Source organism: Trichechus manatus, unplaced genomic scaffold (assembly GCF_000243295.1).
Source record: "Trichechus manatus latirostris isolate Lorelei unplaced genomic scaffold, TriManLat1.0 scaffold00030, whole genome shotgun sequence".
In the NCBI taxonomy this organism is placed as follows: domain Eukaryota; kingdom Metazoa; phylum Chordata; class Mammalia; order Sirenia; family Trichechidae; genus Trichechus; species Trichechus manatus.
The window spans coordinates 20,915,468-20,930,733 of record NW_004443966.1 but is presented as its reverse complement, the minus strand read 5'-3'; the positions used below and the strand labels follow the sequence as shown (position 1 = coordinate 20,930,733).

The 15,266-nt window shown below is 53.4% G+C and overlaps 1 protein-coding gene across 1 annotated transcript in view; it reads left to right on the top strand.

Moving 5' to 3' along the window:
• Positions 1-12,790, top strand: part of CSPG4 (chondroitin sulfate proteoglycan 4) — a 21,153-nt gene extending 8,363 nt beyond the window's left edge. Inside the window, exons 3-9 of the mRNA XM_023729640.1 lie at positions 2,915-3,397; positions 3,727-3,903; positions 5,838-6,036; positions 6,144-6,278; positions 6,424-6,590; positions 9,584-9,767; positions 10,087-12,790. Of these exons, the coding sequence (XP_023585408.1) occupies positions 2,915-3,397; positions 3,727-3,903; positions 5,838-6,036; positions 6,144-6,278; positions 6,424-6,590; positions 9,584-9,767; positions 10,087-11,921 (3,180 nt within the window). The 3' untranslated portion in view covers positions 11,922-12,790. The remainder of the gene's footprint in view (positions 1-2,914; positions 3,398-3,726; positions 3,904-5,837; positions 6,037-6,143; positions 6,279-6,423; positions 6,591-9,583; positions 9,768-10,086) is intronic.
• Positions 12,791-15,266: the final 2,476 nt, after the last annotated feature.

The following is a 15,266-nucleotide window of genomic DNA, read 5'->3' as shown; positions in this document are numbered from 1 at the left end:
CAATTATTTAAATATATTTACTACCTTAGAACCAAATTTAAAAAGTGACATAATTTTATATCTAGGTAAAATGAAATGGCAACAACTAAGTGGAGCACAAAAACAAAAGCACACAGAAGATAAAAAGAAAAGGATTTGAATCCCTAAAGACAATTCCAAAATTAACTTCCTTTTTAAAACATAATGAATCATAAGAAACTTCTTCCACTGAACACTCAAGTTTAATGGGTGCAAATCGTTGTACTAGTATCACTAGTGCTGAAATTACTAATAGCAATACAATTATAACAGAATTTGTTCCAAATTCTGCATCCATTCCTTGCTGTAGTAAAAAAAATTAATAATGATATAAAAAGTGAAACTATTTTACAATCTGAAATTGTTGCATCTGCAGACCCTTTAAATAACAGAAATACAGATCTTGCTTTGTGGAATAACTTTCTTCTAACACAGGAAAAGGCAACCCATCATATATGTCTAAAACAACATGTGAAGAATTAATAAATTTAATAAGCAATAAAGTTCGATGAACTATTTTCAGTGAGATAAGTATAGTTCAATATTTCAGTTTGTCTGTAGATTCCACTCCTGATCTTTCTCATAAAGATCAGCTAAGTATTGTTTTAAGATACATATCTCCAACAGACGAAAAACCTGTTGAGCGATTTATCACATTTGCTAGATTGAAAAGTCATACCAGTGAAGAAATTGCAAACCAAATACTTCATTATTTATGTGATTTTTCTAAGTGCAGAAGCCAGTCCTATGACAATGCTGCCAATGTGTCAGGTCACTATAAAGGTATGCAACAGAAAATTTTAGAATGTAATTAATATGCCATTTCATACCACGTGCTGTGCATTCACGTAATCCTGTAGGACGTAGCATAGTAGATTGTCGTCCCAAAGCAGTTGATTTTCTTCTACTGTTCAGTTATTCTACACATTTTTTGCTGCCTCTACTCACTGATGGGCAGTTTAGGCAATGATCGAGTATTAAAATGTCTTTCTAATACATATTGGGAAGTGCATGCTGTAGCAACGAGTATAATCCTGGAATCGTATGTGCTGCTTCTGGATGCCTTAGAAAATATTACCGAAGACCAGACACAAAAAGAAGATACCAAAAGAGAAGCTGAAACCATCGCCAACAAAATGCAAACACTGGAGTATGTATTTATATTGGTTAGGTGGAATGATATATTGCAGCATTTTCATCAGACAAGTCAAGCTCTCCAAGAGTCAGGAGTAAATTTAAAGACATGTACAGATTCCTTCCAGTCATTAACAAGGTATTTACATAATTTAAGAGAAGATTTTGAAAAAATTAAAAACACAACAAAATCAAGACTGCCAAATACTGATTATCAAACAGTTGACCGTCAAAGAAGCATTAGAAAGAAACAAGTAAATGATGGAAGTGCTCCAGAAGTTTCATTGAATGCCAGAGATCAATTTCACGTAACCGCATACTACACCATCATTGACACACTTGAATCTTGCATGAAAAGAGGGGCAAAAGTGTACGAATTTCTTTCAGATAGGTTTTCCATCTTAAATAATGTGGATATACCTGATGGAAAATGCATGAAGGCTTCCAAGAAATTCCTGCAAGTTTATCCTTATAACTTAAATACACACTTTTCCAGAAAAGTGTGACCATTTCATTCTCACAGGAGAATGAAGTTTACAGATTCAGGAAAGACAAATTTTACTCATGTAGGCATGCATGATTCCATAATAGAAGATAAAATACAATGTGTATTTCCCAATGTTGAAGTGGCTTTAAGCATATTCCTAACTTTAATGATCACAAACTGCACAACAGAATGCTCATTTTCGTCCCTAAAGAGACTCAAAAACCCTCAGCATACAACAGTGATTCAAGAAAGACTTGATTCCTTCTCCTTATTATGTATGGAAGTAGATGTTGTACAGCAGCTTAACTGGGATGAAATCATTGAAGAATTTGTAAGAGCAAAGCATAGAACAAAATGGTTTTTCTTAATTATAACACATTAGAGATGAAAAATTTATCTAAAAATATAGTAATTTGTTGTAATATTTGTTTTCTGATCATTAAATTTTCTTTCATGACATCTTTTCATTTATAGCATTGATAGCACTTATTACAAACAAGCATCAAATTGTAAGTATGAGCTGTTTAAAGCAAAATTAGTGAAAGTCAATTTTTCGTTGTGAGACATCAGCAGAATTTTACACTGATTGTTGAAACAATTAAGTTCACTGACTCATTTTCTTTGTTGTAGAATATGTGGAATATTCTTTTTGTAGAAAATGTGGTATATAGCAAAAATCTTAGTACCACTAAAAATGTTATAATCCCATTCATCTCATTCCACTAAAGTGGCATACGCCACTTTTGGTTCAATTGCTAATACTATAGTCACATTCAAAAAGAAGTTACATCATGGAATAGCTAAGACACACACACACACACATATATATACACGTATATCCCATTCGAATGCATGAGTAAGCAGAGGAGGGGCACCACAGATTATCAATGTTTAGGGACCTCAGATGCCTAATCCAGCCCTGCATGTGTATACACGTGATATACATGTGTGTCCATGCCCACACGAGTGTGTGGTGAAATTGTATGCCTGTGTCCGTGAGTCTGAGGACGTGTGATTGTGTACGTCACATTTGACCACGTGACTGTGTCGTGGGGTGGACGTGGGCGTGTGTAAACCCCTCTGATCAGCTGCATGTCTGGGTGTTGTGTGTATGAACCTGAGTGTGTGTGTCTAAGTGAGCAGAGGCATCTAGAGTCCTGGGTACTCTCTGGAGAGTGAGAGAGATGTGGGCATTGAGCCTGTTCTGGTCATTAGGGCCCAGGACAGCTTCCTTCCATGGCCCCCTGTGAGTCTTCCTGACCTTCTGTTAACCAGGCAGCCCAGGAGGCAGTGCCGCCCGCAGACATTGTGTTCTCAGTGAAGACCCCGCCCAGTGCTGGCTACCTGGTGATGGTGTCCCACAGCGCCTCCGCAGGAAAGCCACCCAACCTGGACCCCGTGCAGAGCTTCTCACAGGAGGCAGTGGATGCAGGCCAGGTCCTCTACCTGCACTCCCGCCCTGAGGCCTGGAGTGATGCCTTCTCGCTGGACGTGACCTCAGGCCTTGGCGCTCCCCTTGAGGGCATCCGCGTGGAGCTGGAGGTGCTGCCCGCTGCCATCCCCCTGGAGGCACAGAACTTCAGTGTCCCCGAGGGCGGCATCCGCACCCTGGCCCCTCCACTGCTTCGCGTCACTGGATCCTACTTCCCCAGGCTGCCGGGCCTCAACCTGCAGGTGCTGGAGCCACCGCAGCACGGGGCCCTGCAGAGAGAGGAAGGACCTCAAGACAGGACCCTCCGTGCCTTCTCCTGGAGAGAGGTACAGCTGTCACGGAGGCCCTGGGCATGCAGCCCAGCTCTGGAGCAGGGTGGGGGCAGCCCCAGGGACTCCCTGTTTCGGGGCGTGTACAGAGGGGAAGGAAGGAGCCCAAGTTTATGGAGCACCCCTGCTTTAGGCACCCTATCTCAGTTCTTCCTCGTACCTACTCTGGGAGATAGAAATTATTGTTCCCATTTCCCACCTGTATAAACTGAAGCTCTGGAGGAGTCAGCCTCCTCCTGCACCCAAAGGCAGGGCATGAAAGATGTTGGGCCCAAGCCCTGGTGGTGCCTGCTGGGGCCTGACCTCCAGCCCCCATTTTCCTGTAGGTGGAACAGCAGCTGATCCGCTATGTGCATGATGGGAGCGAGACACTGACAGACACCTTCGTCCTGGTGGCCAACGCTTCAGAGATGAACCGCCAGAGCCATCCTGTGGCCTTTACTGTCACTGTCCTGCCTGTCAATGACCAACCCCCCATCCTCACCACAAACACAGGCCTGCAGGTGAGAGCATCCCTGGAGCCACCCCCACCTCCCCTCCCAGAGAGAAGGCCAGGATCCCTTTCTTCCCAACATAAGACTCCTCCTCTCTGAGCCTCAGTTTCCTCCTCCATAAAATGGGACACTGTCACATGCCTTACTGGGTTGTTGGGAGGAGAGACAAGCTATTGCTTTGAACGCGGAACACAGTGTAGGGCTTTGTTATTGGACACTTATGAGTGAGGTGGGCAGCCTTGTGAATGCCCCCACGGGGACCCTGCTGTTTCCTGGACTTGCACAAGCAGGAGGTTTTTCCTATGGCTCAAGACTAGAAGTCCTGGAGAAAGTTCTTTCAAGCCCTTGAGAGTGGGCTCAGGTGGAGCGTAATTAAACTCCCCACCTCCACCCTCAGCAAGTGAAGACCACACCTTGGTTCCCCAAGTCTCTCGTGCCCCCATACAGCAGGGGTGAAAGTTGCAGCCCAGAGAGAGGGTAGAATTTCTCTAGATCACAAAAGTAGTCACTTTTAGAACAGAAAGGGTGTGGCTTGACCCCATCCACACACAATGGTAGCCTTTGGGGCGTGGACTCCGGGGTCTGCAGGATCCATGGAAAGTTTCAGAAGAGGGCTGACTTGGGCTGTTTCTGACGTGAGGTGTTGGGAGTCTTTAGTGGTATAAGATGTGCCTGTGGGGAGCATCTGCAGAGTGGTGGGGAGCATCTGCAGAGTGGTGGGGAGCCTGGCAGAGGGGTGGAGCACAGCTAAGGGCTTCAGTGGGACTATAGGCAGGGATTGCTGTGCAGCAATTTAGCCACCAGGTGGTGCTATCCACCCGTGTTTGATCCAGGAGCTCAGCACTGAAGCCCCACCCCATTCACTACGGCCCCTCCTTCCAGTGGTCTGCCTGGAGTTTTCCTAGGGCTAGGGAGCGAGGAAGCCCAAGAATCCCACCAGGCTTAGTTTTCCAGATATGGGAGACCTCCTCCAGCCCTGGTGACACAGTGACTAAAGTGCTTGGCTGCTAACCAAAAGGTCAGCAGTTCGAACCCACCAGCCACTCCGCAGGAGAAAGATATGGCAGTCTGCTTCCGTAAAGATTTACAACCTTGGAAATCCTATGGGGCAATTCTACTGTGTCCTATAGAGTCACTATGAGTCAGAATCCATTTTTGGCAATGGGTTGTTGTTTTTTTTTTTTTTTTTTTTTTCCCCCAACACTGACCAGAAGTTGCTGATGCAACAGGATGTGTAGCAAGACCCCAGCCCTGGGAACTGGATCCTGCCCTGCTGGCAGTTGGGAGGCGTGAGGGGGACACCCCTTCACATGGCGCATGGGGAGGGGCTGACTGCACCGCCGCACCCCTCACCCACCTGCTTGGGGCCCATGACTGTGCTAGGAAAACCTGGGCCTTCATCCAGCCCTGCTTCAGTGCTGTGTGACTGGGCAGCCCCACAGCCTCCTGGCTCTCAGCACCCCCACCCCCACCCTCGCCACCCTGCACTTGGAATGAGAGTCCATTTCTCAGTGTCCTGGTCAGGGCAAAAATCAACATGCCCAGTGTGTGCCCAGCCCATGCCCAGATACACTATGGAGGAGCTGGAGGGGAGCCCCCAGCCCTACCAGGAAGACAGCAGACTAAGCAGCACTGTTAGTCAGGGCTGAGGTCTGAGAGTGAGAACTTGGTGAGGGTAAGAGCTGGGGGCTTCCTGAGGTAGTGAAACCTGAGCTGGCCTTGAGGCACAGGCAGGATTAAGGCCAATGGCGAGGAGAGTGCCTGGGGGCCCTGTGGTGACAGGGAAGGTGAATAGGATTCAGGGAAATTTCCAAATGGCGAGGGGCCCCAGTGGCAGCTGGGGGCCTTAGCCACAGCACTATTGGAGCCCTGGTGGCGGCTCTAGGGAGGAACCGGTGGGTGAGCATGGTGCAGGCAGAACCTTCACAGGTCTGTGTCCCCAGATATGGGAGGGGGCCACTGCGCCCATCACTTCGGAGGCCCTTAGGGGCACAGACAGAGACTCAGAGCCCGAGGACCTGGTGTACACCATCGAGCAGCCCAGCAATGGACAGGTTGTGCTGCGGACAGCACCGGACACTGAGGTCCGCAGCTTCACACAGGCCCAGCTGGATGGTGGGCTCGTGCTGTTCGCACACAGAGGTGGGTGCTGAGAGGGGACCCCTGCTTGTTCCTGCAGCCCATGGGGATGGCCTTAGGTGGGGGCACTGTCGTGGGCCTGCAGGATCCAACTAAACCCCTGTCCTCAGGAGCCCTGGACGGAGGCTTCCACTTCGATCTCTCCGACGGTGAGCACACTTCCCCTGGACACTTCTTCTACGTGGTGGCCCAGAAGCAGCTGCTCCTCACCCTGGAGGGCAGCCGGACGCTGACTGTCTGCCCAGGTGGGTCTGCCCTAGCACTTCTGCATGGCGGGTGGCAGGGGGCAGAGCTGACAGGTGGCACGCCAAGGCCACACTGCCTTGCGCAGTCAGAGGCCTTGCCCGGGCTCCCAGTCAAAGGCTGACAGGCCCCTTTTGTCTCTCGCAGGGTCTATCCAGCCGCTTAGCAGCCACAGCCTAAGTGCCAGCTCCAGCGAAGGCACGGACCCCCGCCACCTGCTCTACCATGTGGTGCGGGGCCCCCAGCTGGGCCGGCTGTTCCATGCCCAGCAGGAGAGCACTGGGGAGACCCTGGTGAACTTCACCCAGGCTGAGGTAAGGGCCCAACTCTGCTGGGAAGGGGGAGGGTACAGAGCCAGGCCTTTGTGACCCCTGCCCCACCCCACAGTCCCCACATTAACCCCAGAGCTTCGCCACACCCCAGCAATATGAAGGACTAGGTCAAATGGCCACCGGGGGCCAGGCTGGCAGAGCCACCCAGGGAAGCTGGGAAGAGGCTTAGTGGCAGACACATACACCCCTGGGGGAAGGGGGGAGGGCACTGGTCGTGTCTTGACAGCACCAGTGTCACACAGCACTGTGAGCTCAGCGGGGCAGGGATCAGTGTCCCCGTTTTGCAGATAAGGAAATTGAGGCTCACAGAGGTCGAGTAACTTTATTCAGAACATATGGCTAGTTAGGGGCAAAACCAAGACTATGCCATCTAATTGCTAATCCAGGATTTCTTTCACCAAAGGACACTGTTTGCTCCCCCAGGATTTGGGGACCCCTCCCCACCTGGCCTGTGTTTTGCCTCACCCCTAACCAGACACCTCCTCCTGCGGAAGTGCCTGTGCCCAGGCATCCAGCCTCCCACCCTCCTCCCTGGAGTCTTGATTTCCTTCCTGCCCACCTTCAGCCTGGGCCAGAGGTTACAAACCAGTCCCCACGGGCCACATCTGGCCCACAGATGTGTTTTATTTGGCCTATACAGTCCATTTAATTTCTTAAAATTAACTGTCAGCATATAGCATTTGGGAGATTTCACATAAAATCCTGATTTCCAGTTCTTAAAAACCTGTGTTCGCTCTTACAGCAATCAGCTGAGGAGCTGCCACCCCCTTTAGACCAGGCACTGCTCCCGCTTCAGACTGGCCGTGCTCCCCCTTTAGACCAGGCGGGTAGTGTTCCCCTTTAGACCAGGCAGAAGTGTAGTGAGGGGACGTTAGAGCGGGCGCAAGTCCAAAGGAGCGCCATGCTAAGCTGGCCAGCGAATCACCACCCCCACCCCCACCACTGTTGAGGGAGCGGGTGCAAACTTAGAGATTGCCCCTGGGCGCTGGTTACCTTCGCTAGGCCTCTGAGACCAGGTGGGAAGTGCTCCCCGTTTAGGCCGATACTGCTCCCCTTGAGAATGGGCAGAGATCCCTGGCTCACCAGTCCCCACTGCTCCTGACTCCCACACACTAAGACCCCAGTCAGTTTCCCTCTCTCTGTGTATTGCGCAAGCCCTGTTTCTCTGAGAGAAGGAAAATAGTTCTCTGTGTCTTCTAAAGGGGAAAACAAACGATAAGCCAAGAGGACATATTTTGACTAAAAGGGGGAGGAAACATATTTCTTTATGGCGGGAAAGACTATTCCTTCGTGTTCAGTATGCCAGTAACCCTAAAGGACAGCAAGTGTGGCTGGAATAGAGTTGGCCTCAGGGAGAGTGTAGGTGAGGTCGGAGAGCTGAGGGGGTCAGAAGGGGAGTCTTTGTGACCCAGAGGTGAACCATTACAAGATCTTAAGCAGACGAGTGACATAGCCTCACTTATATTTTAAAAGACTCACTCTGGCTTCTGTGTTAAGAACAAACTGTAGTAGGAGGGGGCAGGGCCAAAGCAGGGAGACAAAATAATAATCCAGGCAAGAGATGATGGGGCGAGATGATGGGGCATGAGAGAAGAGTGGAGAATGAGTCCAAGGTTTTGGCCTGAACAAACGCAAGAATGGAGCTGCCATCAACCAAAGTGGGGAAGGTTGTGAGAGGCAGAGAAGACCAGGAATCCACGGGGCATGTTGAGTTCGACCATCCAGAGACATCCACCTGGAGCTGTTGAGGAGGCAGGGGGATGTATGGGTCTAGATTCAGGAGAGGGCGGTCTGTGGTGGAGATACAAATAAGGTGTCACTGATACAGATGGCATTTGGAGCCATGAGACTGGATGAGAGTGTTTGGGGAACGCCAGTAGAGAGAGAAGAGCCTAAAGACCAAGCGATAGCATGTGGGGGAGACCAGGAACCAACAAGAAGAGTCTGAAGGAATAACTAGCGAGGTAGGAGGAAAGCTAAGAGAGTGGGATATCCTGGAAGCCATGGAGATCTCCGAGGAAGGAGTGCCCAATGGTGTCAAACTCGGCTGAGTGAGTCAGACGAGCCCTAAGAACAGACCACTGGATCTAGTAGCATGCTGCCTTTGGTGGTGTAGTGGGAGCAAAAACCTGGGTGGAATGAGTTCAGGACAGTGTGGTAGAAGAGTATAGACTATTCCTGGGAGGAGTTTTGGTGCAGAGGAGAAAAAAAGGAGGGGAGATAGCTGAGGGAAAAGTAAAGTCAAAAGAAGTGTTTTAAGATGGAAAAAAGAATAACATATGTGTATACTGATGGGGGTGTCCCTGGGTGGTGCAAACAGTTAACACTCCCGGGTGGAGAGTGTTAGGGTAGAGATTCGAGTCTACCCAGAGGTGCCTCAGAAGAAAGGCCTGGTGATCTACTTCCAAAAAATCAGCCATCGAAAACTCCCCATAGAATTGTGGAACACAGTTCTACTCTGACGCACATAGGGTTGCCATGAGTCAGAACTGACTCAGTGGCAACTGGTGTGTGTGTTATGGGAATGATCCGTTAGAGGGGGAAATTGATAGCCTAGGAGAGAAGGGAGACTATGGGAGTGGTGTCTTCAGTAGGCAAGAGAGGATGGGACCCAGAGTGAAAGAGGAAGGACTTGCTTTAGACGGAAGCACAGATAGATTATTGCTTTTCCAGAGGCTCAGAGAGATGAGATGATCTGCCCAAGGTGGCAGAGCTAGGATTTGAACTCTGGTAACGGGCTGCAGAGCCCAGCTCTTCACCGCCACACAGTTGCCTAGTAAGGGCGCAGTGAGCAGTGAGGGAGAGAGCAGGTTACATACACAGAGCTGGGCACAGCCGACAGAGCCCAGAGGCTGGGCCCTCAGGGGTTGTCAGGGAGGCCCGAGGGCCCACTTCTGGTGCCAGCCTGGGAGGAGGCTGCTGGGCACCATGGGCTGGGCCTACCTCTTGCCCCCAACAAAGATGTCTCCCCTCAGGTGACTGCTGGGAATGTTCTGTATGAGCACGAGATGCCCCCCGAGCCCTTCTGGGAGGCCCACGACACTCTGGAGCTCCTTCTGTCCTCACCCCCTGCCCCTGATGTGGCTGCCACCCTCACTGTGACCGTGTCCTTTGACACTGCCTGTCCCCAGCGCCCCAGCCGCCTCTGGAGGAACAAAGGTGAACTGTCTGATGAGCTGACAAGGTTAGGGGGATACCAGGAGAGGCCCAGAGAGGAGGGGACCAGGCCAGGGTCAGCAGCTCCTGCCTCCAACCCCCGGGACCTGGGAAGTTATGGGGAGGGTGGGTGGGAGGTCTGAGGGAAGACACAGTCCTGTTCTCTTGGGAGCTTGGTCTAAGGGGGGCACAGCCCCCCAATCCCCATCCTGAGGGACCTGGTCTGCAGTGGGGAGTACAACCCTCCCCTGGGGGCCGTGTCTAAGGGTCCATAGCCCAGCCCTGGTGGAGTGAACCTTCACAGTCCGTGTCCCACCCCCAGGTCTTTGGGTCCCTGAGGGCCAGCGGGCCCAGATCACCGTGACTGCCCTCGATGCCTCCAACCTCCTGGCCAGCATTCCGTCGCCCCAGCGCCCCAAGCACGATGTGCTCTTCCAGGTCACGCAGTTCCCCACCCGAGGCCAGCTGCTCGTGTCCGAGGAGCCCCTCCACGCCAGGCGGCCCCACTTCCTACAATCTGAGCTGGCCGCGGGGCAGCTGGTGTACTCCCATGGCGGAGGGGGCCTCCAGCAGGATGGCTTCCGCTTCCGCGCCCACCTCCAGGGGCCGACGGAGGCCTTTGTGGTGGGGCCCCAAACCTCAGAGGCCTTTGTCATCACAGTGCGGGATGTGAATGAGCGGCCACCTCAGCCCCAGGTCTCAGTCCCGCTCCAGCTTACCCAGGGCTCCCGGGCCCCCATCTCCCGGGCCCAGCTGAGTGTAGTGGATCCAGACTCAGCCCCTGGGGAGATCGAGTACAAGGTACAGCGGGCACCCCACAATGGCTTTCTGAGCCTGGTGGGGGGCAGCCCAGGACCTGTGACCCACTTCACCCAGGCCGACGTGGATGCAGGGAGGCTGGCCTTCACGGCCAATGGGAGCAGCATGGCAGGTACTTTCCAGCTGAGTGTGTCTGATGGGGCCAGCCCACCCTTGCACATGTCCCTGGCCGTGGACATCTTGCCATCTGCCATTGAGGTACAGCTGCGGGCTCCCCTTGAGGTGCCCCAAGCCTTAGGCCGTGCCTCGCTGAGCCGGCAGCAGCTCCAGGTGGTTTCCGATCGGGAGGAGCCAGATGCAGCATACCACCTTACCCAGGGTCCCCAGTATGGACATGTCTTGGTGGATGGGAAGCCCGCCTCAGCTTTCAGCCAGCTCCAGATAGACCAAGGGCAGGTGGTCTTTGCTTTCACCAACTTTTCCTCTGCTCATGACTACTTCAGTGTCCTGGCACTGGCCCGGGGTGCCAATGCGTCAGCCACAGTGAACGTCACTGTGAGGGCTCTGCTGCATGTCTGGGCAGGTGGGCCGTGGCCCCAGGGTGCCACCCTGCGCTTGGACCCTGCCGTCCTAGATGCAGGTGAGCTGGCCAACCTCACGGGCAGTGTGCCCCGCTTCCGCCTCCTGGCAGGCCCCCAACACAGCCGTGTGGTCCGTGTGCCCCAGGCCAGGACGGAGCCCAGGGATGGCCAGCTTGTGGAGCAGTTCACCCAGCAAGACCTTGAGGATGGGAGGCTGGGTCTGGAAGTGGGCAGGCCAGAGGGTCGGCCCCCTGGCCCCGCCGGCGACAGCCTCACTCTGGAGCTGTGGGCACAGGGGGTCCCGCCCGCTGTGGCTTCCTTGGACTTTGCCACTGAGCCTTACAATGCAGCCAGGCCCTACAGCGTGGCCCTGCTCAGTCTCCCTGAGGCTGCTCGAACAGAAGCAGGGAAGCCAGAGAACGGCACACCCACAAGTGAGCCAGGCCCAGCAGCATCCAGCCCCATGCCCACCGTGGCCAAGGGAGGCTTCCTGGGCTTCCTCGAGGCCAACATGTTCAGCGTCATCATTCCCGCGTGCCTGGTCCTCCTGCTCCTGGCTCTCATTTTGCCACTGCTCTTCTACCTCCGCAAACGCAACAAGACAGGCAAGCACAACGTCCAGATCCTGACCGCCAAGCCCCGCAACGGCCTAGCCGGGGACACTGAGACCTTCCGCAAGGTGGAGCCAGGCCAGGCCATCCCGCTGACGGCAGTGCCTGGCCAGGGGCCCCCACTGGGCAGCCAACCTGACCCAGAGCTGCTGCAGTTCTGCCGGACACCCAACCCTGCCCTCAAAAATGGCCAGTACTGGGTATGAGGCCTGACCTGGGCCCAGATGCTGACCAGGCCAGGACAGGCTTGCCTGGGCCCCGGGTCCCCCTGCTCCCAGACCCAGGGAGAAAGAGATCTGGAGACATTGGGGGTGGAGGGTGCCTGAACATAGTCCCAGGGGTCCGGGATGGAGTGGAGTCAAGAGTTGGAGTCTCCCCCAGCTCCCTCCACGTCTAGAGAACTGCAAAGGGCTGAGGCAGCAGGCAGGCTCGAGGTCAGGCCCCCCTGCCCTGGAGCCAGTTTGGGCTGCCAAAACCAGGGTACCTCCTACATGGCTCAGGGCCTTGGGTAAGACACATCCAGGCTGCCAAGATGGCAAGGAGAAAGTGCCCTAGGGAGGGAAGGGATAGATTTGAGGACTCCTGGCTTTTCCACCCCAACCCAGGCCTCCCCTTGTCTCTGCCCCAGGGTTGAGGGAAAACTCGTTCCCCCTGATTTTTTAGGGAGAAGGGAGTCCCTGGAGCAGAGGGCAGGAGGAGAGAGCTCGTTAGCTCTCTAGAAGGCATTAGTCAGTAGAATAATATATTCAGGGTGGGGTGGGTTGCTCTGGGGATGGGTTTATTTAAGGGAGATTGCAAAGAAGCTATTTAATATGGTGCTGAGCGAGCCAGGACTGATGGAGCCCCTGGGGGTGGGATGATAGAGGGTCTGAGGCCAGTCCCTCCCCAGGGCCCCACCTTGATGGACTGAGGCATAGGCACCCTCAGCCAGGAGCCTCAGAGTGGGCTGGGCTGGGGCATGTGCAAGGTCTCCAGCCAAGGGCCCACAATGCCTGTGCTCCCTGGAGGCTGTGGGAGCGGGCAATCAGGGACACTCGGCTCCACAGGGCCTGGATAAACGGTGCTTTGGGCTCTGAACACTGTGTGGTTTGTGTTTGTGCACTGGGGTCCCCCCCACCGGACCTGCCCTCTCCTCAGGCAGCCGTTCCACCATGCCTCAGCTGACAGCCCGGGTGGGCAGGTGGGCCAGTCTTTGCAGGGTGATCGAAAGCCCCTCGGTTTAGTAGAGATAGGCTAGGTCCTCTACAAGGAACTTAAAAAAATAAAACCAAGAGATGTTAAGAGCTCCCAGCTCTACATTTCTTATCCTGAGTTTTGGCTTCCACAGCCCTATCCCACATCACCCCACCCCACCGCCCTTTCAAGTGGTCACTGCAGCAAAGTGAAGAGAGAGTCAAGGAGGTGGAGATCCTAAGGCAGAGATGAGGAGCCAACGGGGAGGGGGAGGAAGAGTCATAGAGTCACAGGCCATCTCCTTGGCTCCCTGGAGATTTTTACAAGGACTTAAAAAAAAACAAAAAAAAAAACTCAAACCCGTTGCCATCGAGTCGATTCCGACTCATAGCGACCCTAAAGACCCTATAGGACAGAGCAGAACTGCCACATAGAGTTTCCAAGGAGCGCCTGGTGGATTCAGACTGCCAGCCTTTTGGTTAGCAGCCGTAGCACTTAACCACTACGCCACCAGAGTTTCCTTACAAGGACTACTTCTGCTAAAAGAAGCCATGGTGGCACATCAGTTCATCTCTGGGCTGCTAACTGAAAGGTTGGCAGTTCAAATCCACCTAACGGCTCCGTGAGAAAAGACCTAGCAATATGCTTCCATAAAAATTACAGCCTAGGATACTCTGTGGGACAGTTCTCTGTCACATGGGGTCTCTCTGAGTCGAAAATCAGTTCATCAGCACCTAACAACAACAATTTCTGCTGGTCTCCACCAAAGGGCAGCTGACCTGCACCTGGGGCCAGAGCCACTTCTTTTCCTGCACTCCAGCACCTGTAACATCTGAACCAGGAACTAGGACAAGAGAGGAGATTCCTCTCCACTGTCCTGCCCCTGGACGACCCCCTCCCCATGATGCCCTTCTTGTTCCAGCTTTGGCTCCTAGATCCCCCTCACTCCACTCTCTCAGGTTTGGGGCAGGAAACCCAGCGTATCACTGCTGGAAGGGCTCTTATGAACCAAGGGGAAACTGAGAATCTGAGCAGGGAAGAAGGCTGCCCAGGAAGGCAGCAGAAGAGCAGGTGAGGCCCCTTTTGCCACACCAAAAACTACTACCCCTCAAGGAGGATGGCCAGGGCTCTGGCCTGGGCCTTCACAGGTCCTCTGCAGCTGGAGCTCCCAATCCTGGCCCCCATTTTCTTTTTACAAGCCTGGTCTCTCCTGCACCTCCAGGCGATCCTCATACAGGGACCCTGCCAAGGGTGTCTCTGTTCCACACACCCCCGGGCTCTGCCTTGCCTCCCCAAGGAGCCGGGGGCTAGGTCCTCAGGGCCCTGATATCTGGGGCCAGTCTCCACCCAGGGCGACCAGTTTCCCTGCAAGTGTAAGTCAAGATGACGGTGACAGACCTGCCAGGCAGGATCTGGCCTCATCTCAGATTTCCCCCAGAGGGTTGATGACACCCTTTCTGTTCACACAGCCTGCCCTGCCCTGCCCTGCCTGCAGTGCGCCGGCATTAGCCAACACGGCTCCAGCTCCTTCTCTAACCTGTGCTGGCCAGTGGGCTGGCACTGAGGGCATGGGGCCAGCAGCTCTGCCAGGACCCGGGAGAGGGTCTTTCACTGACACACCAGAGCAGAGGACCCACCCTGAACGTGGGGCCTTGATTATGCAAATACCTTGCAGCTTTCAGATCTGCCCTCAGGCTGAAGGGGGCCTGAAGGGGGTTATTAAACACTTGACAGAATAACTCCCCATCCCCTTCCTTAAAAGAGCCAGCTCCTCCTAGATGCTGAAGATGGGAGCCAACTTGTGTACAGTGTTCAAGAATGTTTGGAAGCCTCTGGCCCCCTTCCTCACGTACACACATGCATAATGGGTACTTGCGCATGAGGTCAAGGACATGAACACAGGCTCACACGTGCCCCTCAGGCACTGGTACAACACAGAGATAACTACCTGCCTGCATAATACACACATGCATATAAACAGGTGCACACACAAACTTGGGGGAGGGTGCTCCTCGTCTGTGGCCCTCCCACAGTTCCAGGAGCTGGCCGTGTTGAGCAAGAGCCAGGATTCTCTGCCTGGCAATGGACCCAAGCTGATATCAACAGAGTTGGAAATTGGGAGTGGACCCACATGGGGAGTGGGGAGAGGGGGACGTTGCCGGAGGGGTCCAGATATCCAGGTCCCCAGCTTGGAAGCCCTGCCCACTGCTCCAAATGGCTTAGCCTCTTAGGTACTAAAGACGGGACTAAGACACTAATATGTGAGCCCCTCTCCTCATCCCAAAGACCCCTGATGGTGCAATGGTTAAGAACTTGGCTGCTAACCGAAAGGTCGGTCATTCGATCCCACCAGGTGCTCCGAGAGAAAAAATGTGGCA